General features: G+C 29.8%; 1 protein-coding gene across 2 annotated transcripts; it reads right to left on the reverse strand.

Moving 5' to 3' along the window:
* Positions 1–3,979: 3,979 nt before the first annotated feature.
* Prp19 (pre-mRNA processing factor 19) lies at positions 3,980–27,493 on the reverse strand. Of its 2 annotated transcripts, XM_087157024.1 has the most exons (13): positions 27,338–27,493; positions 22,434–22,583; positions 20,444–20,520; positions 19,810–19,867; positions 18,886–18,969; positions 17,440–17,501; positions 17,262–17,339; positions 17,055–17,171; positions 14,412–14,597; positions 12,179–12,407; positions 10,257–10,513; positions 5,175–5,236; positions 3,980–4,282 (listed from the first exon to the last, which is right to left on the reverse strand). In XM_087157024.1, exons 1-13 carry the CDS (start codon positions 27,354–27,356, stop codon positions 4,141–4,143), a joined length of 1,521 nt encoding a protein of 506 aa, XP_087013150.1. In that variant the 5' UTR covers positions 27,357–27,493; the 3' UTR covers positions 3,980–4,140. The 2 variants fall into 2 exon arrangements, with proteins under 2 accessions (XP_087013150.1, XP_087013151.1); XM_087157025.1 differs by lacking the exons at positions 3,980–4,282; positions 5,175–5,236 and adding an exon at positions 8,098–8,385 and having other exon boundaries at positions 10,204–10,513.
* Positions 27,494–27,571: the final 78 nt, after the last annotated feature.

Consider the following 27,571-nt stretch of genomic DNA (forward strand, 5'->3'; position numbering starts at 1 on the left):
TTTGGAAACATGAAAATTTGGACCAAAAAATTTCTTCAAATTTAAAGTCTTCAAAATAATTTAAATTATTATTATTATTTTGTTTGCATACTTATTTAGTTACATTTATTAATATCTTACAGACAGCAGTGTAGTTTATTGACATTTGCTCAAGAAAAAAAAATTAAAATAGAAATTCACCAAATCTTGAATGCCAAGAAAATGACATAATCGTCTCTTTGAAACTAAACCGTAATAACTCCAAAAAATAGAAAAATGAGATGTTTGGGTCATTTTGTGTAAAACAAATCACCCTTTTAGAGAAAAAAACATGTTATCTTCATAGTTCCATAAAATTAATTTAGAGAGCAGATAAATCGTTATCGCTTTAGCGCGATTCGCATTAGCGCAGAAAGTTAAAAATCGCTCTCCTGAAAAACTTGCTTTTTTGAGTTACCACGATTAAGTTTCAAAGCGACGATATTAGCTTAGAAATTTAAAAAACAGTCATTTTAAGCTAATAGTAAGTAACTCAAATTAAGCTTTATGTTAGATGGACCATAAATTGCTTAAATTAATTCTTTTTATCCACTGTAAAAAGAATCAAAAATGTTTTTGTTGCTGATATGTACAGAATAATATTGAGTATAATAATCAATTATTAAATAATAAATAACTTTGATTACATTCCAGCATATTACAATCATAAACTTGGTATTAAGTACATATTTGCTTTTCCTCTTTACAGTTACAAATGACTGTTTAAAAAAATTTCTGGTAACACGTCTATGTCCTGGCAGTCATAAGCCAGGATAATGACAAATTTGCCATTTTATAACATTTAACTTTACTTTAATTTAACATTTTGGCCTAAGACGTTTACATTTCGCAGAAAACAGCAGGATTTCTTGATATAAATCAAATAAATCTATGTACTTTATGTTATTAATGATTTCAAGAAGACAGGAAAATGACAACATAAAAACCTACTCACCTTGAAATTTATTTTTCAAAATAGATTTTGAACCAGAAAGTTGGTTCGATATTCATGCAACAAGATATGTTCAGATAGGATGATATCTAATCAATCTATTAACACAAGATATTGATTGCTGGCTCAATCTATTTTGATCATAAATCACGAAATAAAAGCAACCAGGAAAATGACAAACAAATTATTGACAGAAAAAATTATTTAAAACGAAGTTTTTGTAAATAATACCCTCTGCGTGTATTCTAGAAATGACAATAGCTGATATTTAAAAAAATTAGATATTGAAAAATTTATACAAAGTTTAGAAGCTAGTAAGTATTGGAAATATTGTTTGTGACATACCAAACACATGACATTTTGAAATTCAATTAAATTCTATAATTATACAAAACAGTCCATGTTAGTAGAAGGTCACTTTAAAATGCTAACAGCAATACTATTTATTAAAATTTTGAAAAAAAGTTCTTTTAGTAGTATAGTATTAGATTTTGGAGCAAGTTACAAAAATGTCATATTTCGTGAGAATCACCCATACACGATCGCCACCATTCATACTGTAACGAAATTTAATAAAAAATTAAAAAAACTTCGCGCAATCAACATTTCTTTTTGTTAAACATAAACGAGATTTTCATTTTATTATTATTTTTTAATAAATATGGAATTATTGTGAATATATTATAATCTACTGATAATTATTTTATTTCATGTTTTTGAAAATTTTTCATTATTTTTTAAACGAACAGAGTAATGTTTTGTTTTTTTACTATATTTTGAAAAAGGCTTCAAAAAAAAATATCTTACATTATTAATATCCACAGCTTTTTAAATCATTTAAAATTTTCAACTTTTTAAAAAGTTTCCATGCGTTTTGAGGTGTGGCAATTGTTAAAAATTATATAACTGGCTACTACAGGGTTGCCACTCAAATCTGGAAAAAAAATTCCCTGTGTTTTCCCTGTGCATGTTATACGCAATATATTAAGAGGAAACAACAATTACTGTGCTCTCGTGTGAGCTATATTGGGCTAACTATATTTATTAGTTTCAATTGCTGGGGAAAAACAGCTGAACATACTTAAATAATGCTATGGTAAATGAAATAGTTTAGTATAGCTGAAGTATCATGGTTAAACATCCCATAGATTACGCTTTGAGTGGTCACCATTTTTTAAAAGACCAAAATAAGAAAAAACAAAATTCCCTGTATTTTCCCAGTTTGTAAAGAAAAAATCAAAATTCCCTGCATTTTCCCTGTTATTTTAGGTGATTTTTAAATTCCCTGTATTTTCCAGGTTTTCCCTGTTCTCCCTGTGGAGTGGCAACCCTGTACTAGCCAGTTATATAATTTCTTAATTTTATCTTAAAATAAACCCATAACAATTATAATTAGAAATAAAAATCCTGCATGCATGACACTTGTATTTTCAGAGAAAAAATATAGTTTGAAAAAATAATCGCTCCTTGATGCCTCAAGCATCTTATTTAAAATTTCTATTTTAATATTTGAGCTATAACCAACAGCCAATCTAGCAGAGATAAATAATAGAATTTTTTATTGCACGCAGCAGTGCATATTTCCCATGATTACATCATTGCATTTTACTTTTAAACATTCCGGTATGTATAATAATTAATACAGTTGAAAACCTATTATCCAACGTCCAAACATACCACATTTTGATTATCCGACAACCCTTTATCAGCATATGTTAAAAGTGTTTTATAATGTTTCAGTTGGGGCTACCAAATTACTTTTGTGAGGATGATTCCAAAACCTAGTTGCTAAATAAGGACACTTAAACAAAAAGGAATATAATCATTTTTTGATCATGATATTTCATTGCTATATAGGATAGATAATAAAACAAAAGTGTAAATTTACGAATAATTAGTGTAGCTACTATTATTTTGAGTAATTTTAATCATTGCGTTCAAAGTTTAAGCACGGAAACTTAAGACTTGAAAAGATCCCCCTATCATTCCACGATTTTGATCATAAGTCCTGAAGGTGTCAGTTAATCAGGTAGTTTAATAAAAATTAAAACACTTAAAAATAAGTAAAAAAAACAGTCATTTCAAGCACATTCAGTTTTATAGAATCTGATTTCCGCCATATGAAGTTTCAAATGGGTAACTGTGGGTATTTGTTGTAAATTATAATCTCTACCTGAAATTCAATTGTTTCGTTAATAATTGCATAAGAAAAAATGCACATTATTCCAATACTGAAGAAATCCAGAATATGTGAGCTAATCAATTAACATGAATCGAAACAGTAGATACAAATAAAAAAAGGGGAATATTCAGTAGAGTAGCTAGATTTTTATGCAAGTTGTGATATACAATTAAAAAAAAAATAAGTAGCCCTTAATAAATTATTTATTCATCACAAAAATGGAGGAATAAATCATAAAATAAATGATAATGGAGAAATTTGGTTTCCATCCTCTAAAGTGAATAATAAAAAAAGAGCAGGATTTGGACATTTAAAAGAAAAAAGCAGAGTCAAAGAAATATACAAAAAGCAGTAAATTGCCAAGATTTTAAACCCTAAATTAATCCACAGAATCAAAGACAAAATATCTTCAATAGAACATAATTATAATATTGCAATATAATAGAATATTGCAATTATCAATGTTTATAAAGGCAAAATATTAAAAAAAAACTATTTGTTTGAAGAAGAAAAATTTTCACTGTGACGATATTTGGCACTGCACTGTATAGTTTGTCTATAGAAAGAACTCCTCTTGCCACGAAGTCTAGGGCTGTCTGATGCTATGGAAACAGGAAATAGTGAATTTCAAAGAGGAGAGCTTCTTTCTTTCCAGAAACCCTGTCTCTCACCGAGCAGAGTCAAAACCTGTCTTAAATAATGACCCAACTTGAAATAGTTAAACCTTGCAACCATAGTTACTGTCACCACTCCAGACGAATGGCCTTGGGAGTTCTTTACATAGAGAGACTATATACTCACAAGAATGGCAAGTGAAAGAAACAAAGTTCAAGAAAACAGCATTTTTTATTTCAATGACAGTCAACATGATTTACATTCACACTTTTACAGAGACAATGAAAAAATAAAAGTAAATGAAATATTTCTCACACATGCTTCGTCACCACACATGGCAATTTATCTTTTTTTAAAATAAAAAAAAATTCTCTTAAAGTCCATAGATTTTCAAGGTTCTGTCCATGCTTACTGAAGCAACAAAGTGTGCATTTTGTCCAAATCTAACTCCAGTGGCTGTAGCAGTGTGGTCAGTAAAAGTTTTCAAATTATCCCACTGTTTACAGAGGTAAAGCCTAAGAGGAACAAGTTTTTAAAAAAATTGAAACATAAAAGGGATAACGGTGATATTAAATATATTTATAAGAAAATAAATAAATGCTTTTAATTTATTAGAAATTCAATAACTATTAAACTAATTGCATTCCTGCCAGCATTGGAGAAATAAAATAACGGAGATTTTACTACCCGACCCACTTTTGGGTTTACTACTACTGATGTTCAAGTCCATAGCCTTGTAATTTTGAACCCAATCCAGAAGACAAGGGATCCTAGATCAAGTATTGGGTGAAATTCGCCTTCGTAGAGGACTTTGTTATTGAACAGAGTTACATGGAGAGGTAAACCACGAAAACCTCCCACGGTTAGCCTGGCGACATAGAGACTATAACTCGTTATTCATCTACCTCTTAGGATATTTCATGTCAGCACTGTGGTTGGTGCAACCTGGATGCGGAATTCCTATCGACCAGTCATCAATGGGATTCAAACCAGGGTGCTACTCATCGGACCACGAATACGCCATCCCTAGAGTCGGCACAGCTCGAATTAAACAATTCTGATAACACTGAACATACTGCAGCACTGATAATAGCACCATCTACTCAGAAATTCAGGAATAAGAGAAGTATTTTTGTTATCAGTGGATATTTTAATATAAATATTTTTTTTTTCTTAATTTCTTCAACAAATATGGGGAAATTTGAGAATATACAGGTAAGCAGGAGATAGTCATAAAATACAGGAGTCTTCGTTAAAGAACAGGAAACTTGGCAGGTATGTAATTGTACTTTGTAAATAATTGTTATTTAAATTGAAATAATCCAATTTGATTTAACCACATAATAGTAAAAACACGGATTTTTAGAATTCAAGTGAAGGAAAAAAATTAAGAAAAAAATAAATTACCTAATGTCTGTTCCAGCCACTGCAAGGTATGTACCACTTTGATCAAAACATAATGATTTCACCTGTAAAGTTAAAATAAATTAATAATTAAACTAAGATATCAGGAAATTAGGTAATTACATAAAAATCAGGGATGAAAATGGCCAAAAGGGAAAAAAGCTGAATTTTCATGCGAGTAAATCTTACATGATTTATAGCAAAAATATCAGTAACATATTCTCATCCAGTATAGCTAATGCTGTAATGCCTATATATAGCAATAATTGTCGATAGAAAAACTGCCACATTTATAGTAATTAATTCAAGAAAAAACTTACTTTTTACAAGAGCTGCATAAAGGATTTTAAAATTGCGTTAATATAAATGAGGATATTGAAATGACGTGAATGAAACTTGATATTAGATTTCCAAAATGTGAAAATACAAATCATGATGCGTAATTTTTAGATCACGTCAATACGAATTACGATGCGTAATTTCTAAATGGCGTGAATACGAATCCAAAGTCTAATTTTTAAATCACATGTAAATACGAAAATAGATGTTGGACATTACAATCGCAAAAGCGAATCGCGACATCGGATTTTAAACTCGCTTGAATACGAATCGCTACATAAGATTTTAAAAATGCGAAAATACATATCCCAATATTGTATTCTTAAATCTCGTAAATAAGAATTGCAACGTACGATATGGGAATCACGTGAATAAGAATCACAGAGTACCACTTTTAAATCATGTAAATAGGAAACTCGATGTTTGATACTTAAGTGCAGCGACGAGTGGATTTCAAAAATACAAACTCTATAGCAAGAGGTAAAGATGGGAAAAATTTTATTATCTGTTCCTAAAAGTGGAGAAAATAGATAAAATAAGTAGATATGAGGAAGGGTTGGCAGCTATGTAGTTTGAATTTTCTATTTATCTCTGAAAATCGGCAATAAATATTATTATTTTATTTCAACAGCTGAATTTTCAGATAAAGCGGAATATTTATTTATAAAAAAAAAAAACAGAAACTTTTAGAGAATCGGAGTTTTTGACAAAAACGCTAAAATTTGAGAGACAAAAGCGAAAAAGGCGGAAATCCGCTAAAAAAACGGAAAAATCTCACCCCTGAAAAATAGATTCCAATTAATTTTGGCATCATGTTTGATAATCTTGTCTTTAATATAAAAAAATATCAAATATCAGATTTTACATCATTTGCTGTTTAATTATACACTTTTGAAATTTTGAAAATTCACAATCATTTACAGATAGTCATTTTGCTCATTTTTTAATGGCATTTTACGAAATATACAACACAATTAAAATATTTTTAAAAATATTTTTTTCAAATATGACAGTTAAGGAGGAAAATTTTAACTTTAAAAATCAATATTTCTTAAGTTACAGGTATTTAAAATCTATAAATAAACTAAAATATGGATGATTTTTTATTTCTCCGTATTTTTCCTGCATTCTGCCTAAACATCTCTACTTATGAACCAAAAATAAATTTAATAAAAGATCAGGCAATTTAATTTGGCATGGAATCACCCTATTAAATAAATTAAATTGGAGCTTCAAGGTAAAATTTGAAAAATATATATATGTGTAGTTCATGCTCTTTAATACAACCTTCAATACAGCAACCACTTTATTATAATAACCAATGCATAAAGTCCTATTTGCTATTTCATAGACATGTTATTCTAATGTCAATTAAAATGTATGTAAACCATAAATCATTCAAAAAATTTTAATCATTTGAAATTAATTAGTTTTGAAAATAATGTAATTTAACTGCTCATAAACTGCGGAATACATGTTAAAAAAGCAGGAAGTCACTGCCGATAATCTGTCGAAATTATTTTTTAGGCATCAGACATCGAGTTTCCTGTAATGACTTTCATCAGCCGTAAAAGTGTAAAAAACACAGGACGTGAAAAATATGTTATGTGAATTCAGAGACGAGAGCGAGAACCATCAATCGATGAAATATATTTTCTTTTAAAAAAAATTAGATGATCGAGCTTTTTTTTTTTTGCATCTCTGAATTCACATACATGAATATTTTGCATCTAGTGTGAATTCCCCTTAAACATGATTGTGTGTCCTCTGCTTGCCCGTTTCTCTGCCAATGCCCATTAGTGCATATATGATGTAAATTCTGTTGGTGGAAGAGGCTTGTGTATCTACTATATTTACATTATGAATAAAAGTAGATTACTGTACTAAACAAACCATAGTATGATCTGTGGAAATAAGGATTACTTTCTGAAATCTCCCCTCCCTGAGCCTAAAGATTGCATCTGCAGGTTGTACACCAACGCAAAAAATTATGATGCAATTCCATGCAAATAATAAATAAAAAAAATCAAAATTTATTACAAATTCAGTACTAAATGAACTGTAGTGTAATCTTTGGTGATAAAGATTCAGGATGCGTCTGTGCGTACATTTATGTGCTGAAATCCTCCCTCCCTAAGGCATCTGCAGGTTATACACTACTGCAGAAAATTACCATACAATTTCATACAATAAATAAGAAAGAATTACAATTATAAATTAAAGTAGACTACTTCACTAAACAAGTATAATCTGTTGCTGTGAAGATTACTCGCTGATATCTCTTCTCTTTGAGGATTGCTTCTTTAGGTTATACACCAATGCAGAAAATTACTAGACAATTTACATGCATTAAATTAGAAAAAAATTGCTTTATTTTGTGTTTAGGAAAAATAATTAAATACTATTTTGCCCGGGTTTTGATTCGCCATGCATGTGGTGAATAATCTCATAAATGTACATTACTAGGTATTTCACAAATTATTAACAGACAAGTCTGGATCACTATCTTTAAAAATTCAAATGTGTTCAAAACAATGATTAGAAAAATGAACTTTGAACATATTTTTCAGTTTTAGAAGGAGAAATCTTTTCTTTTTTGTTTAATATTTAATTTTTAAATACTCCCAATTTTATCAGCGAACATTTTTTTTTCTCCATTTGCTCATCTTTTTTTTAAAAAAAATCTCAAGTAGGAAATATTCTGCAAATGAGATAATCTCTTTGCAAAATAAATGATCTTCAGAGCCCACTGCCGTGAAGGAGGGTTTTTAATTCCGGGTCAACAAGCACCAATTTAAAAGTAATTAAAATATTAATAAATGAAAGAATCAGATTTCAATAATTGTAGAAGACAAAATGATTGAAAGAGTTGAAACTCAGGGATGAGATTAGCCAAAACGCAAAAAAGCTGAATTTCCACAATAGTAAATTTTACTCAAGCGAAACCCTTTAATAATAAATTCCAGACAGTTTAAGGGAATAAATAATGTGTTGACATACAATTGTGTACTAATCTATTATTATAAAAACGATTACATTGATATTTAACACTTAGTGAAAAAAAAATTACCAATTGAAAAAATAAAGCTGGAAATTATATTTTTCCTCAGTTCACATAAGAGACAATTACTACTTGAAAAACTACCTGGTTTAGCAAATTAAAACTACTGAGAATATATATTAATAATTCATTTCTTTTAATAAATACTGTTATGTGATTTATAGCAAATATATCAGTAATATTACTTTTTAAATTATATTGGGAAAAAAAACTTTAACAATGGACCGAATCATTATGTTCATATTAAAGTCTAATCTAACTACATCCGTCTGAAACATATCAATGACAGAGAAGTAGAAATATATAGTAACTCCTTAACATACAAAAATTGCTATTTTAGTTTGAAAAATTACATGACAATCAGCAACTGTTTAGATAATTGTTTTTTATTTGATAAGAGTTTTGCATTTTATAGCATAAATAACAGCAATTATAAATAAAATTTTGACAATGAGTTAATTAACTCTTTTTCCCCCAAATTTTTTTTTTAATTAAATCCCTTTTTAAGTCATTGCTTTTGTTTGCTACATCTTTTATGTTTGCTATATTTAGTCGCTAGTCCATCTTCAAACATCTTGTGACAAATCCTATTTTTTCTTCTTTGCAAACACAGAATGTAAGTTTTGAATATATTCCCTTCCAGTTTCTCTGATGTTGTAACACTTACGTATACTAATAATCGTCGTTAGAAAAACAGTCACCTTTATAGTAACTAATTTTTTAAAAAATTACTTCTTACAAGAATCGCGATAGTTGATCTTAAAATTGTGTGAATATGAATAACAATTATGAATTTTGAAATCACATGAATATGTAACTAGGTATACGATTTTGAAAATGAGAAAATACAAACTGGGATACAGAATTTTTAAAACGCGTAAATACAAATCACGATTCATAATTTTTAGATCGCGTAAATATGAATCATGATGCGTAATTTTTAGATTGCATAAATAAGAATTATGATGCATAACCTTTAGAATGCGTAAATGTGAATCCCAATGTCTTATTTTAAAATCAGGTATAAATACGAAAATCAATATTTGATATTATAAACCGCATGAGCCAACACATTGAATTTTAAACTTGCGTGAATACGAATCACTACATAGGTTTTTAAAAAGACGTAAATACGAATCACGATATCGGATTTTTAAATCTCGTAAATAAGAATCGCAATGTACAATATTCAAATCGCGTGAATAAGAATCGCAACACGCAAATATGAAAAGCTATGTCTGATATTGAAATCGTGTGAATAAGAATCGAGATATTAGCAGATTCCAGGCTTGGGACCTCTAAAAGGCTTGTCAGAAGCAGCGTCGTTTGAACTACAAAAATCGGATCTATCTGGAGGGCGGGTAAAAAATTCGGAAAATCATATCAGCTGCGAGTAAAAGGGGAGAAAATAGGGAAAATAAGTAAAAACGAGAAAGGATTGGTAGCTATGTAGTTTGAATTTTCTGTTTCTCTTTAAAAATCGGTGAATTTTCTGAAAAAGCGGAATACTTATTAAAAAAAAAATGAAATTTTTAGAAAATCTGAATTTTTGATAAAAAAGCTGAAATTTAAGAGATAAAAGAGAAAAAAGCGGAAATCCGCTAAAAAGCGGAAAAATCTCATCCCTGAAACTCCTTGGCAGGATTGCCTTAGTAATAAATCTCATAAAATTGTTACCAACTTACTTCATAGCTTTCATCTAATGTCAATGATTTGAAGTTCTTCAATTTTCGCAAATCCCAAAGTTTGACAACAGAATCATCTGCTGATGTGGCTAAATAGTAACCATTTTCAGAAAATGCTATTGCAGATATGGGGCCAGAATGACCAGGGAAGTTTGCAACGTTTGTTCTCTCCTTTAAATCCCAAATTTTTATAATAGAATCTGAAGTTCCAGTTCCAAAAATCAATCCATCAGGGTGAAACTGAGCAGTAGTCAAAGCTATAAGAAATAAAAAACATAAATGACAAAAATAAGTGCCATGATTCCTCCCTTCATTACATTGGTCAAAATTGAGAGATTTTGGAATTAGCCATTGGCCAATTAAAGCATTTAACAGAGCTCAATTCTTCAACAATCAAACATTAGAAAGGACTGTTCTTGACATATAATATACCTTTGAAGTGATTTTTTCTTCTTAATTAAGAAAAGAAAATACTGAATAATAATTTTTTATGGTCCTAAACAAAATAGTTAAATAAAATAAAACATAATTCCTACAGTAAAAAGTTAAGTTTCTATGTCTGAGTATTTGATCAGAAGAATAATATAAGTTAAAACAATTTGTCAGTACTCGGATATAAAAAACTGTTTAATAGAACATATTTTAAACTAAAAATGTACGTAAAAATAATTATTACTTAAATTATTGATATTCAAATATATGAAATAAATAAAAAAAATTATATTCAAAAGTCCTGTTTTATATTTTAAAACTACAAAGATTAAATATTGTTGTTGCTTATTTAGACAATACTAATTAAAACCAAAAACATAGTACTTTAAAAAAAAAAATGAGTCCTAAGAAATGCTCTGATTCAACAGTAAGCATATAGGATAATTAGAACCTCTTCAAAACTCGGGAAAAATTATATTTGTAAGATTTATTTCTCATTAATTTCTTTTTAAGAACTGTTTTTCATTAATATTTTATACGCTTTAATAGAATGTGATAATTCAATTTTTTTTAATAATAATAATATACTTCATTACCCTCTAAAAACTGTGAATTTTACTTCTAGCAGGGGTGATTGTGACACAAACTGAAAAACCCTGAAAATTTTATGTGCAAAAACTCAATAAGATATCAATTTATATTCTAATCTTAGTCAATATAATTTTTTATAATTGAATTAATTATTTTATAGTAACTAATTTAAGGACACATTCTTACAAGAATCGCGATTATTGGATTTAAAAATCGCATGAATATGAATCACGATATTGGATTTTAAGAATGTGAAAACACAAATCCATTATTGGATTTTTGAATGGCACATGATTTTTTAGATGCAGTGACTAGGAATAGCGAAATAGGATTTTAAACTCGCTCGAATATCAATCGTCTGATTATTAAATCACATGAATAACTTTTATTAATTAGGTAAATATGAAAATCGATAACAGATATTAAAATTTAGTGAACATGAATCTCGATATTAGAGGATTCCGCCATAGTTTCAAACATTAAAAACTATGAAGAGCGGACAAACCAAAAATGTATAATTGCAGAATTGCAGTGTTTGAAAAAATCTCGTTAACGCGATTCAGTGAAGGTTTAAAAATTTTAATTCTAGATTGTAGAACTTAATTCTTACTCTAAATGTTAAATTGCAGTGATAATTTCATCGGATTATAAGTTCTGATTCGCGGAAATCCGTAAATCAATGGTCTCGAGATGTGCGGAATTCTGCGAAAAAATCACATGCCTTGGCTACTAGTTTCCAGACCTGGAGGAATAATACGAAAAACCCGGAATTCAGGGGTACACCCGGAATACAATCACCCCTGTTCTAGGGAAAAATTCCCTACTGGTTAGGGATATGTGCTTCATAATAATAACTAACCATAACTTAAAATTAACACTGAATTAAGGAAAAAACTTACAATGCTGACTTGCCGTTGTATCACCAACTTTAGTCAAAACTCTGCCGGTACGCAGATCAGAAAATGCCCAGTGTTCATCAGTGGAAGTACTCAAAAGGTAATCACCAGTAGCATGTAGACTCAAACCAGTAACTGCACCTTCATGGGCTTTAATTGCCAGCACTGTCTGTGATGTTGGAACATGCCAAATTCTGATAAGGCTATCGGGTGATGCTGTGATAACAGTGTCCTAAAATTAACACATAAACAGTTTAAAAGTTGGAAGAAATATAGAAACGTGAGAGTGGGGGAAAAAATAAAAAGTCTGAAATACCTATCAACTCAAATTATCGAGAAAAAATGTATTCTTTTCACAGGGTGCGTAGTCAAATTTCTCAACAAAAAATAAGCAACTTTTTAAGTACTTTTTAAGCATTCAAAAAATATTTGTAAGCACTATATACATTATCAAAATGCAAAATAGTTTTCAAAGACTTTACATGATCATGATAAAATAACTAGTTTCTAACAATGAACTCTTTTCTTGATTATATGAGCCATTATAAAATTATCGAGAATTTTCGGTTCACTTTCAGAAGGTGGAAAATAAAGCTGAGTTGCAGATGAGAGAGCAAGAATCTCACAGAGCCCTGCTCAGTAGACGCAGATGTAGACTCCCTAGTATTTCATCAAACATGTAACATGATTGGGGTGCTTATCATGCGTTGCGAACTGACGGTATGCCGAAATGGATTGTGGTTAAATGATTTGTGAAAACGTTGAATGGAACAAAGTGAAAACCACGCTTTCGCATAATATGCAGCTGAAAATAGACACGGTAAAGGAAAAAATCTCATTTTTGAAAAGGAAAAATTATGAACTTTTTAAAACCACCAAGAAAACCATCTTTAAGGGCTTTTAAAAACGGAAATCAAAAATAAGCACGGTTAAGCACTTTTTAAAAACGCTACGCACCATGTTTCATACTTAAAGTCTTTTATTTACAAAATGTGAACATTGAATGTTCAAAAAAACTGTTAAGCTAAGGATATGAATCCTGATTAAAGAGAATAAAATTACTAATGAAATTTAGAGACTTATTTTCAATTGAAGTTGAGAAAGTCGGAAATTCTGCAAAACTCACACAAGATTTATTGCAACAGTTTTCAATTTTTTAAAAATAATTGACATGCAATGCAGGAATGGATTTTAAATGTTGCCTAAAAAATTTTTTATACAATTTTGAGATTTCATAAATGAAAAAAAAAATATAAAATTCCATAATTTGACAGCATATTAAAAATCACACAACACAACCAAGAGCCACAGCTACATTTATCAACAGAACTGTCTATTTTAAAATGAGATCAGGAAAGCACCTGATTCTTTTTACACAACAAATTAAGAGTTTCCAATGCTATTTTATTTAATAAAAAATAAATAAAAGAAAAAGTGGAAATTTATTTAGGTAAACCAAGGACCCAGAAAAAGATCTATAAAAGCAAGAGAGTACTTAGGGGCTGGGACAGATGTGAAGCTCCAAATTTTTCAATTCTCCAGCAACTTTATTGTATCCTACAGATATTTAAAAGGCTCGCCACACCATTATGGCATTGCCCATCAGTCAAATTGCTATAGAAAGACGATTATCAGCATTCAAAAATATTTATAATGATTTAAGATCAAATACAAAGGATTTATTAGATTCAATTCTTTTCCTAAGAATGAAAAAATAACTCAATTGTGAATTAAATTAAATTTGTATCCTTTGAGTGAGCTTATGACTTTTGTTTTCTTTTTATAAAAAATAAATTTCAAATTAAAAACTAAAAACTCAAAAGTGCTCATAAATTGACGTAGCTGAAGCCTTAGCGGAGCCGGTGCTAGAGCTTAGCTTATTATCTGGGAGCGAAGCTGGAACATCGCAAATTTTTTGTCTTTGGGTCACTGAAGAAAAGCACAGATAAACTTGCAACACCATTGAAAAAACTTAGCAGCATTATTTATTTTAAATCTGGATTTTGAAGTTTAAAAAATATGTTTTACCCACCATTATGAATAAATAAAACTTTACATATCAAACTTAATTCTCAAAAAATTCTTCTTACTCTTCACTTTTATATTCTATCCATACAAGTAGGCCTCAACATAAATATAATTTAACTACTGTTCAGATTTATATTAACTCATAATGTTATTGTCATATTCTGATTGACATGGTATCGTCCTCAAATAATGACAAACAATATATTACCTCTTCTGGATGAAAAATGACTGATGTCACTTTCTTAGTGTGACCCTTCAAAATGGTAATCACTTGTTCAGTATCTTTATTAAAGATAGCCGCATTCTTATCATTACCACCAGTCAATATCTTGCTTGTGTCTGTGGGGCAAACATCCATAGCCAAGATACCTGGAACACTAGCACTGTGAAGGCCCTAAAACAGAAAGCATATCACATGACTTTTAAAAAAAGGGGGAACTGATTACTTACCCAAAAAGCTAGCACTTTTAGTTAAACTGCCTCATGATGTAACAAAATTTCAGATAAGCACAAAATACATAAATTTTTACAAATCTCTAGCTGAAGATTTGCACTTTACGTAGCATCTAATTGATACCACTTTGCAGGAAAAACTAGCAAAACTATTTAAAACTAGCAATTGAAGAAGTGCAAAATTTAAGATAGTGATTGAGGAAGTACAATATAAGAATCATTTCATATCAAGTAAATTTATAATAATGAAGTAATACTTTTGCAACTGTTTATTTCACGAACATGAAGTAACAATTTACATACATTACCCTCTCATTATTTTTCTAGAAAAAATCTACAATATCAATGAAATCGGACTGTTGAAAAATACCACATATAATAAATTATAAATATACTATTTAAAATATAATTACAATTTATATTAATAAGTATTTTTCACTTAATTAAATCAAAGATTTTTTTTTAAATGATTTAAACCAAATTTTTTTTAAATCAAGCAATTTAAATCACGCTTTAATCAAGCCAACTCTGCCTCAAGTTTTTGCAAACTTTTACAAAAAGGAATGGATTACTACTAAAAGATGAACGAGACAGAAAATATAACATTTGCAAAATATTTTGATTGTCTTAGACTAAGAAAATTTTCAAAACATAAGATTAAACTGCAATGTTAAAATATTATTAAAAATATGAAAGACTTCAATCAGAAAACTGACAAACTGAAAAGCTCAGTTCTATTAACCCAACATAAAACTTTATTTAAATAAATTAGTGAATGACCCCATATAAGGATAATTAAAATATTCAAATTGCAAGCACCGGACCTCAATCTTTATCAGGTTGGCACTCGCACACAACTCTGAGAAGAAGAAAAATTTCCTAATATTTTCATTCTTACATTATAAAAATTTCCCTGAATTTTGTAACCATTCGTATTATTGAACTAAATGTAGATTTAAATTACACAAGATTCAAATCAAAATGCAGAAAAGTCTCAGGCCGTAATATTTCCCAATAACATAATTTTTTAGATTTGAAATTTTCCCCAAATTTTTTTTAGATACAATAACTTTTTTAAAATTATTTTCAGAAAGTTTTTTGTTCAAACTTTACCAAAGAAAAAAAAGCAATTGATTTTATACAATTCTTGACTAAACTAGCACGCTTTAATAATAGTAGAAATCAAATTATACTGAAATAGTAATAATTTATAAATTATAATTTGTAAAGTGACATTTTCTTTGTAATAAAAAAATGTCAAGCAATTGTCTTTTATTTTATCAGATCAAAAATGCTGCTTGAGTTTCTCCTAAAAATATATTTTTTTTTGGAAAAAAAAATTTTTTTTTGTAAATATACATATATATATATAGATAGATATGTATTGGACGTTTAGACACGTTTTTCTAACAATGACAATATTTTTCCCACTCATCATGTCCTGTGAAGTTTGTCCTTCTAAGAATTTAAAAATTTATTTTAATTAGGTTTTATGGATGAAAAGTGCACGATTATTTTTCAATATTTCTGATTTTTTTCATAGTGGTCATTTTTTAACAGCCTTAAAAAAATTTTAAAATGACATGAAAAAACTTAGCAAAAGAGAGAAAAAGATTTTTTTAAAAAAATAGCAAAATATCACATACCCAAAAGAAGAATTTCATGTCTGTATTTTACATTTTATTTTATACTACCGACATTGAACAGCCGACCCAAATTCTTGGGTTTAGGACTACTAATGTTCAACTCCGTAGCCCTGTAATTTTGAAACCAATCCAGAAGAACTCCTGGATCAAGTACTGGGAGAAATTTGCCTTTGTGGAGGACTTTTTGTTGGAACTAACCCGCATTTGCGTTACATGGAGAGGAAGACGAGAACCTCCCACGGTTAGCCTGACCAAAAAAGGGACTCTAACCTATGATCTGTCTATCACTGAAGATATTTCACATCAGCACTGTGGTCAGTGCAAGCCGGAAGCAGATTTGCATCAACCAGCCATCGCTGGGATTCGAACTCTTCTCACCTCATACGAAGGTAAACGCTCTATCCCCTGAGCCCTCGCGGATCTGTATTTACATTTTATTTTATTTTATAACCATCATTTTGAACAGCCGACCCAAACTTTTGCTTACGAATATTAACATTCAACTCCGCAGCCTTGTAATTTTGAACCCAATCCAGAAAACAAGGATACTTCTGAATCTTTGTGACGCATCAGATTTAACATGCATCAGTCACCATTTACTACACGGGGGCTAGTGGGGATCAAACCCACAACCTCTTGGACAAGGGCCCAGTGCCCTACCAACCAGGCTATCCCGGCCCTGTATTTTACATTTGTAATTTTTAAACACTCAAGAATAATACTAATCCAAAAAATAAATAAGAAATTATTACTGGGTGAGAGGCAAGAGTCTGAAATTGGCGAATTTGTTCTGGCTTCACAAGATCTTCAGGAACAGATTTACCGCGCTTCTTTCTTTCAGTAGTTAATAGTGTGGCTTTGTCTTGAAGCTAGAAAAAGATATATTTATTCATGTTAAAAATAGATTAAACAAAATTGTAAAAAAGAAATAGAAAACAAAATAAAAACTGAAATATTACTTTTTGAATAACTTCTGGTGTCATTCCAGCCTCTTCCATTGGTTGATCAGCAATACCAGCTGCTTCCACACCATATTGCTGAATGAATAAAGAATGAGTTAGTAACAAACACTAAATAAATAAACTTACATGCAAAATTACTGACAAACTAAATAAACAATATTTAACAAAGACATACCGGCTGTTGTGCACCCACTGGAGCAGCTGCAATACCAGCTTGAGGTTTAAGAGTTGCCAAAGCTGAAATAAAAAGCAAATAAATAAATAATCATGTAACAATGCATATCTTTAAATAGCAAAACTTTTTAGCAGCAAAGATTTAACCACAAAAAAATCTTTTTAGAAACTGGCTCCAATTGACTAGTGACTCCTAACATATTCACTGAAAATATTACTAAAATATTGACAATTTTGCAAGTTTCAAATTTTGTACAAAGCTCGAAATAACAAAACACCTTTCTAACTTTTGATCTAGCAATTTGATTATCAATTGCATGCCTTAGGATCAATCTGAAAGGTTCGAAGGGCTAACCATAAATATGCTAATTAATTAGTGCAGATATTATTATAAGATGCAAAAACACACTTTCTCTTCATTAATGAATCTTTTTTTTAACAAATTTGCATTCTAGAAGAGCCTCAAAATAAGGGGGATATAATATGGTTCCAATATTTTGGTTAGGTCAACAGTTGAATGTCTACCTTAATGTCTAGTTTATTATTTACAATATTTGACCATTACAAAGTGATTCCCAAATAAAGTTTCCAAAATATGGTGAAATATACGAAAAGTAAAAATAAGATAAGAGGTATAAACTTTCAATTGCTCTCCTACTTAAGCTATTAGAATCATAATTTCCAGATCACATTTATATCCATTAATTCCAGGATCAAGAACAAAGAGTTCATTGAAAAAAAGTGCATATTTACTCAGAGAAAATGAATTTTTGAGATCTATTCTGTAACTTAAAGCATCATTTGCACTACCTACTTAAACATATTTAAAGTTACGCTCTCAAAATATAAAGATTCCTAGCAAATACAAATCCTATCATTAGATACATCATTAAGGTATTCACATATTATACCTGCACATTGCACTACTTAAAAAATACAATAATAAAGTGCAATAAAGTATAGATATCAAAGTATCAGGATAACAGTTTAAACAATATCAATAATTTAAAAGTAAATATGGATTAATTATTAAATACACAAAGAATAATAAATCCTTTAAATTTAATTTTAATACTTTTTCTGAATAAGAATTGATAATATAATTTTTACAACTTTCTAGAAATTACTACTAATTAAATAAAATTTTACAACTTTCACACCAACTGTACTTTTTCTAATCAAATCTTTAATAACCCTCAGACCTACTATTGTCTTTAAACTTAACATTAACACTTAACATTAACCTATTATTAGTCATAATTTCTTTACACAAAAACTTAATTTCCCAGACAGTTGACCACAAGAAAATGTGAGGATATATTAGATATATATAAGCTTTATAAGATTTACAGTATAAATCTAAATCATTCCAGCTTATTATCATATCCTATGACCATAGTGCAGAAGTCTAATAATAAAAACAAGATGTAAATTACATTGATCTTACCTTCTCTAGCAGCTGTTACTTCCTTAGTTAGACGGGCAATTACACGACAGGCAGCATCATGTTGATACAGAGCATGAGATAATTCTAAAATGCAAGATAAACATTAAACAAAACAGCTTTACTAACATATTTTTGAAAAATAAATTTATTTAAAAAACTAATGTTAAAATAATATGCAGGCATACCACATCAGTTTGTAGAAAAGCTGATTTTATCTTGGTAATATAAAACTCCAAGAATGGACTGTCCCAAATTATCATTAGTAACATATTAAATCTTATAAAAATTACTATTTATCGGAACTATTACAGTAAATAAGAAATAAATTAAAACTATTTGCTTATGGATGGTACTAAAAGTGAACAATAATAATCTACCTCAGCATACTAGGCACTAAATGCAAGAGATTAAAATTAATTTAAAAATATTTCTTCAAACTAGTTTTTTTTGTTTTTGTTTTCCTTTTAAAAAAAATAATAGATTTAGTAAGAAGTCATTTGCACTTACTTACATTCTGATTTAAGTAAAAATAAAATAAATTAAATATGGTATTAAAGGGTTTACCACTATTTATTTTAAGCATGATTTACAATTATTTAATATAACTAATTTTTTAGTAAGCATTTTATAGAATTTTCCAGATTTTATTTTAAAAAATTTACAATTCTCTATTTTTTTTCCTATTATCAAATCTTATGACAGTTTAGAACAGCACAGTTTTATACTCTTATCAATAGATTTAAAAAAATGTACTGATTGCAGATTTTAATAATGGTAATTTATCGAATCCAAAGTAACTAATCCAATAAATGTAACTAATCTAACAAATGTAACTAATCCAACTAATTTAACTAATCCAAAGTAATTTAAAATGATAGCTTAAAACTCAAAGAAAGAAACTAGTTTAATTTTCAAGCTACTTACCTTGTCGAGCAGTTTGTAGCTGTTGTCGCAATGTAAAACTATGAAGCATGACAGCATCCTACAATACAAAATGAAATTAATTAAAATATATTAAAAATAAATCATTTGCTTACATTTTTAATCATACAAAACACAATTTTAATTATTTTTCTGCAAGAAATGTTTTTAAGAAAAACTGCAAGCGTTATGAAAAAATTACTAACACAACAACCAATAATAATTTAAAAACTTACAAAAAAAAAATATTAGATATAATTTATATTTCATAAGTTATATTATTTTAAAATAATACAAATATGATATATTTAAATTTAATTGTCCAAAGAGTTGGCGATCAGACTAAAAAAGAGTTGTAAAAGTTGAAAGAGAGAATTTAAGTACCAAACAATTATATTTGTGTGATACAAATAAGGGATTGCTTAAAGATTTCAAAAACAAAATATTAAATCGTACAAAAATTGAGGGGGGGGTAAAGGAAATCAATCAAAATAATTCAGTAAAAAATATTAAAAATTGGAACATTTTTCTCAGTTTTTGAAAGTTTTCAGAAATTTTGCAGTTGAAACTAAATTTCATAATTGGTTACCCTAAGGATAGAAAATCAATGAGTTATTTCTCAAAGTAGTTATCATACCCATTCATCTTGAAGAGTCTTAAGAATAGCTGGTATACTAGTAGCTGAGGGTGGTCGAGGTTTTACAGCAGGTGGGGCTGAAAAAGAGACAACATTGCAAAGGTTATATTACCCTAATGTATAGTCTATTATTTGTAACCCTGATGAGTTGTTCTTTAGTATTGCTCAAACAATTTTTATAAGATAAATGCATACAAATAATAAATTTAACCACCTTAAATAACAAAAACACATTTGGTATAATAATTTGTTTTATTAATGTTAATCATTATTAATACAGTCACCCCACTTAATGGCAAATTAGATAATCAAATAACTCTGCTTATATGAATAAAATTTAATAGAAACAAATGATTTATATGAAACTGCTGTTATATTTTCCCGTTTAAACGGATATTTGTTGTTTCTAGCCCACTTCTAGTTGCATAAAGAAAGTGTACTAAAATGGATTTTTAAAAAATTTATTTTTAAAAAATTTTTCACTAGCTAGAATGGAATTTACTTATTTCAGTTAAGAATATAAGAATATAATTGATGATCACTTAATGTTCTTTTGTTGCTCTAAACAGGTGTTAGGAGAATAGTTTAAGAATTAATGAAATCGCACTGGCAGTTATACAGTCAAATAGTTATACATTATACATTAAAAAGGTTTTACCCCTCTTTGACGTTCTTCACCCTCACATCATTTAGAATGTAAAAAAGGTACTGAGTAATTTGTTTTACAGTCAAAACTTACGGTCTCCTCCTGGTGCACTATTAGCTTTGATAAGAAAAGGTTTCAAAATATTAACACCCTAGTGTATCGGGTGTCATTCTCGTCAAGTAGAATAATCATTGCTTACTCCACAGTGAATAGCTTTTAGTCTGTAGCAAGATGAGTGCAAAAAGGAATGATTTTAATTGATCAGAGGAGAAAAGCAATTAATATTGGAAACAATAAATTTCAAAAAAATCCCCAACTGAAATAGCACATCAATTTGGAATTTCTCAATTTTCAAAAATACAAAAAAAAATCAAAGTATTTGAAAGGAATACTCAAGTCATGGAAAGTCTTAGAAACAGAAAGGGACAGTCGAATTTTGATAAATTGACAAACTAAACGAGTATAAGCAGTCTTCAAATGCAGATATTTTTCAGAAGGAATAAAATAATATTTTAGTACTTTTACTGGAATGTCAAATATTAGATTTCGCAAACAAAAAGATACAATAAAATGAGAATGGAAAAGTTACTCCAAAAAAGAGAAATTGTATAAAATAATTCTAATAGATGTTAGAACTATTTAACTTGAATCTCAATAACTGATTACCGTTACTAACAATTCTAAGACTTGTTATTTCCCAGGCATAATATAGAAATTTTCCAGGTTTTTTGTAAAAAAATTTTTACTTTTCCTGACTATTCCCTATTTTTCTAAAGTTATAATAAAATTCCCAGACACTTCTAGGTATTCCCTGTTCTCCCTGACCAGTGGGAGTCTTGTTAAATTATGCTTTTCATTAGCATTGATTCTTTTTTTTTAAAATTTAAATGGCATTTTTATTTCTTAATACTGACACAGACGGTTTAAATTATAATTGTTTATTGATCCTAAAATTGAGTCTAATCAGAAAAAAATTAGTTCAATTTAATCAAAACACTATACTATGCATTAAATACCATTAAAAAGATTAAATATCGCAAAAATTTAGAATTGAATAATGCACTCTCCTTTTAATCCAATAACGCCCTTTATTAAATAGATTTGGCTCAAACCTATGGTGTTCCGTTAAGTGGGGTTGATTGTATGATTTAGCAGAGCTTTAATTGGTAGATGTTAAAAATAAAATTTTTTTAAAAACTAATTTAATTTTTTTTCAATACTTTTTTAAATTAATATTCCATTTAAATCACACTATTAGAAACTATACAATGAGCAAAAATACAATTTCTGAAACAATGATGACAGGATAAAAATTTAAAGAAATAATAAAACAATTAAATTTACTTTTAATTTCAACAAGACTATCTTCTGTCAATTCTTTTCCATTAATAGGATCTGTTCCATTCTCTAGAATATATTTAACAATAAGCCTCTTCTCAAATATATTACCAGAAACAGGAGACACAACAGGCTGTTCAGGAACTTCATTACTTACTATAAAAATTACACAAAAATTATTTAAAGCAACAATAAACATGAAAATAAATAAATAAATGAAATGAAATAAATGTTGTTAAAACACCTTTAAAATGGTAAAATTTTTTACTAAAACCTATCTCAGTGTCACCTTTCTTTAGTAGCATAAATTCCAGTGATGGTATAATTCAACAACGGTTTCATTATACTAAAGAGATAAATATCCCATGTAGCAAGATACGTAAATTAAATGAAAAATTTTGGGAAATTGGTAAAGTCAATACGCTTTATATGTAAATTTTAAGTAATACTGACAGAATGATATTACCATTGAGATTTTTGGTAAAAAGCTTAGGTATATTTTACATAATATTAATGAAATGGATTTTACCAACTACCCTTCTGTAAGATTGCTTTTGCATATTGTACGAAAGCTTTATTTAAGCAAATTCTTTGTTTTTTGGATTACAACTTTTTTTTATAATTTGACATTTCAACTTATGTACATATTGATGGACTGTAAAAATAACATACTCATCCTTGTCTAATAAAATGTCGTTGGTAAAATATTCTTAAAATAAACGAATTTGTTTAGAAATTTTCTGTTTTCTTGGGTAATCATTTTTTGCTCGACATTTCAATTTCAATCCCGTGAATACGAATCACTGATAGAGAGAAAAAAAATTTTTTAATGTTTAGTTGGTCCCCGTAATCAGAAAAATTCGAAAGATTTTTTGATTTTATTACAGAGGCCGGCAAAATAAAGTCTGAAATTGGGAATCTCTTGCAAAATGCAGCAGGGTTGCACACGAGTGTCAAAAATCTTTATCACTGAATCCATCTCAGTATACGCAAGCGTGGACTCGCAAGTATTTTATCAAACATGTAAAACAAATTGTGTTGTCATACACTGGTGGTAAGCCAAAATAGATTGGGATTGAATTAATTGTGAAAATGTTGAATAGGATAATGTCTTTTTGCATAATTTGTTGCGAAAATCAAGATGGTAAAGAAGAAAATCACATTTCGGGAAAGGGAAAATTAAGCATTTTTTAAAAATACCCATGGAAAAAAGCACCTTTAAAGGCTTTTAAAAAATTAAAATCAAAAATAAGCACCTTTAAGCACTTTTTAAAAACGCTATGCACCCTGTTTGACTCAATCAAAAATAGGTTGTGCAATCCCTGTATTTAACTTTAAAATGAAATACATTCCAATTGGTTGCTACTAGTAGTTGATTGAGCATTGATAACTTTTCAGTAGGCAGGTAAGTAACATAACTTATGAAAGCTGTAAAATCTATTAGCCTAAAAAAGTAGAGTACAGTGGGTGATCGGTTAACGAACATAATCCATTCCAAGACTATGTGCGCTATCCGAATTGCTCGTTAACCGATCATCGATTCACCATAGACTTCTATGTGAAATCGATTAATTCGTTCTGGGGACCCTAAAAATTAAATTTTAAAAACTGTATAATTTCTTAGTAAGTTTTTAAAAAAATAATACATGCATATAGTCTTGCATATTTATCAGTCTTTTTCATTTTTTGCTTGACATGTTGAAGAACATGTCCAATATCGATTGCTTTTCTCTCTTTTTCAGAATTTTCCGTAAGTAATTCATAGCATTGTCGTTGTAAAGATCCCCAACCCTACTGACATTAGCTTGGTTTGGGTGCCATTTTAAGACCATTACTCAGACATCCTCCCATTTTTTTCATAAGATCTTTAATGGCAGATGTCGGCATTAGTCCTCTTTTGTCTTCCTCTTGTTCAGAAGGAGACACATTTCGCTGTGTTTCTTGGTATTCTTCATTCAAAATTTCTTGGAGTTCTTCTGTCGTCAGTTCATCTTCATGTCCCATTATGAGCTCTTCTATGTCATCCTCGTTCACCTCCAATTCCAGATCTCTAGCAGTTGTCAAAATTTCATCCATAATTTCAGGAGTGTCTCCCTCATCACCTCCGTCTCTTTGAATGTAGGATGGACACAGCTTCCGCCAAGCAAAAATCAACTGGCACTGTGTGACTTCTGACCACGCCTTTTGAATGATACGAATAGCTTCAAGAATGTCAAATTTTTCTTTCCAAAACTTTTTTAAAGTCATTGTTGAGGAGAATTGGCTTGCTTCAAAACACTGACGAAACAGCGCGCGATTGTACAACTTCTTGAAAGCCGCAATAACCTCCTGATCCATCGGCTGAATCAGCGAAGTTGTATTCGGAGGTAAAAACTGAACTGTCAGCCAGGGAAAGTCTGCAAAAAATTATCTTCAAGATCCTTTGGGTGACCAGGTGCATTGTCCAATAGCAGCAGTGCTTTCAACGGCAAGTCATTACAACTTTACTTTACGACAAACGGCAACACAAACTTTAAATAGCCATTTTTTGAAAAGATATTGCGTGACCCATGCCCTCTGATTCGATCTCCACATTACTGGCAGTTTGCTCTTAGTTATGGAATTGGGATTCTCAGAGTGGTAAATGAGAAGTGGTTTAAGTTTCATATCACCACTAGCGTTAGCTCCCAAAAGTAACGTCAATCGGTCTTTCATAGGTTTATGCCCAGGAACACTTTTCTCATCTTTCGTGATGTAGGTACGGTTCGGCATGCCCTTCCAAAACAAACCAGTTTCATCACAATTAAATATTTGTTGTGAACGACTGTTTCAATGAATTCTTGAAATTTGAGACAGTACTTCTCAGCAGCTTCTTTATCTGCACTAGCAGACTCAACATGCATTAATACATGCTTAATTCCAGATCTTCTTTTAAACTTTTTTAACCAGCCAGTGGCAGCCATGAATTCAATCTCCTCGGATGACGAACCTGGAGGTTGTTCTTTCAATTTCTCAAAAATTTCTCCAGCCTTCTCTTGAATGTTAGGCATACTAGTTACATCTCATTTCATTTCCCGTTCATTTATCCAAACTAAAAGCAACCTCTTCATTTTATCAGGGATGGCACTCCTTCAGCTGTTTGAGTCTTCTTGATGATATCCTTCTTAGCTAATATTTTATTTTATAACCGTCGTTGAACAGCCGACCCAATTTCATGGGTTTACGACTACTTACGTTCAACTCCGTAGCCTTGTAATTTTGAACCAATCCAGAAGACAAGGAAACTCCTGGATCAGTACCCCCAGAGGTATTGATTTGTTGTGGGAACATGGAGGACTTTGAGACTCGACAGATTTAACGTGCATCAGTCACCATTTACTACACGGGGAGTCTTCGGCCGGCGAGGATCGAACCCACGACCTCTTGGATATGGGCCCAGCGCCCTACCGACCAGGCTATCCCGGCCCTTCTTAGCTAATATTGTGTATGCTGTAGACCTGTTCAAGCCATACTGTCTTGCAACATCAGCCATTTTCTGTCCACTCTCAACTTTGGCTATCATTTCTCGCTTGGTGTTTATAGTGAGAACAGTCCTTGACACTCCATGCTTTTTGGGACCCATAATATTGTCAGATTTCAGCTTTTATATAAGGGGTTCAGAAAAGCACACACGAAAATTTTAGAGGAACAGGAACCAACTAGCGTACACAATTGACAAAGTTTCAGCGCACACTAGCCCCGCACGTGTGTTATTACCACATTCAGGGTTGCCAATGGCGACTAATTTGTATGAATATTCTATTGGAATTTTTTTTCAATAGAACTTTGAAGTTTAATAGGTAAGCAACATAATTCAGGAGAGATGAAAAACAATTTTTAGTCCGTTTCTCACATTTCACGTATTTTTACGGCGGTAGCGCATCATCGGCACCTTTATATTTTATAGTCTGCACTGCTTGAATAAATTAAGAATTCGCATAATTTATTCGTCATGTCAGCAAATCCACTCGCCCATAACTTATCAGCTGTCAGAAAATATTAATATTCATATTGAAATTGAAGTAGTATTCAAGTGTGTATTGATTTTAGTCATAATAATAATTATTGAATGACCTTTAAATTCATTGTTAATTCAAGTTTCATTTAGCAATTATCAATACTAAGCATGCTTTAAACATTTCTCCTTTCAGTGATCTTATTTTGTATGCAAAAGGGTAACAAATGTTTAATATTAATTTCTCTTCAGGCCGAGAAGTGTTCATTAGAATTCGTTTTGTTCATTATCCGAATATGTGTTCGTTGTCCGAACACAAAAAATCTTTCCTGAAAGTGTTCGTTATCCGAACACAAAAATCTTTCGTGAAAGTGTTCGTTAACCGATTTGTTCGTTGACCGATCTGTTCGTTAACCGATCACCCACTGTATTAATTGTTAAATATAGGAACAAAGCAGACGCTCCTTTTAATGCGATTAAGAAACAATAAACGGTAACCCAATTTCCTAGCTAAAATTTAAAAAATTACTAGTAAAACATAGTTTTAAACACTTATCTTGCATATTGTTCTGCAATTCGTATTGAAAAAGCAGCCTGACTTTAAGAGCAGGGTTGCTCGGCCTCAACGGAATCGACTGTGTAAAATTCGTCCGATAAATTAATAGAAAATCATTCACGAACACATAATACAATGTGTATTAGCATAAAAATTGGACAGTAGATAGAACTAATGAATAAAAATTGCAATGGTAGAGTTGTGTTATTATATTCTATAATGTTAACATTATATCTTAAACTGAAAAAAAACGAAACGAATTATTTAAGAAAAACGAATTATTACTGTTAACGAACTGTTTAAGAAAATTTAATTCCCCAAAAGAGAATCAAACAGAATGAATTACTAGGTATGAATTGTAAATAGATTTTAAAGACGTACAAGCACATGTGAGAGACATCCTTATTTTCAGAACAGAAGAATCAGAAAATCAATCAGCTTATGTCCTTTACTCTTTCTAAAAACAAAATTAAATATTTTATTTTTTTATAATCAAAACCACCTGAAATATAAAAAGGCAGATGTAAACACACAACCGGCAAAATTTCTTCAGTTTACTTCATATATGAGCATCGATTCAAAAAATATCGACGTTTCCGACTTTTTATTTTTGCT

This window comes from Parasteatoda tepidariorum, chromosome 2, assembly GCF_982258835.1.
Source record: "Parasteatoda tepidariorum strain Cologne lab strain chromosome 2, Ptep-v5.0, whole genome shotgun sequence".
NCBI lineage: Eukaryota > Metazoa > Arthropoda > Arachnida > Araneae > Theridiidae > Parasteatoda > Parasteatoda tepidariorum.

Excerpts from the sequence above, each read along its gene's own strand:
- Prp19 (XM_087157024.1), bottom strand. Across the intron at positions 12,408-14,411 it reads TCATTTTTCATCCAGAAGAG|GACACTGTTATCACAGCATC; the intron begins GTAATATATTGT and ends TGTTAATTTTAG. Across the intron at positions 10,514-12,178 it reads TACAACGGCAAGTCAGCATT|CTTTGACTACTGCTCAGTTT; the intron begins GTAAGTTTTTTC and ends TATTTCTTATAG.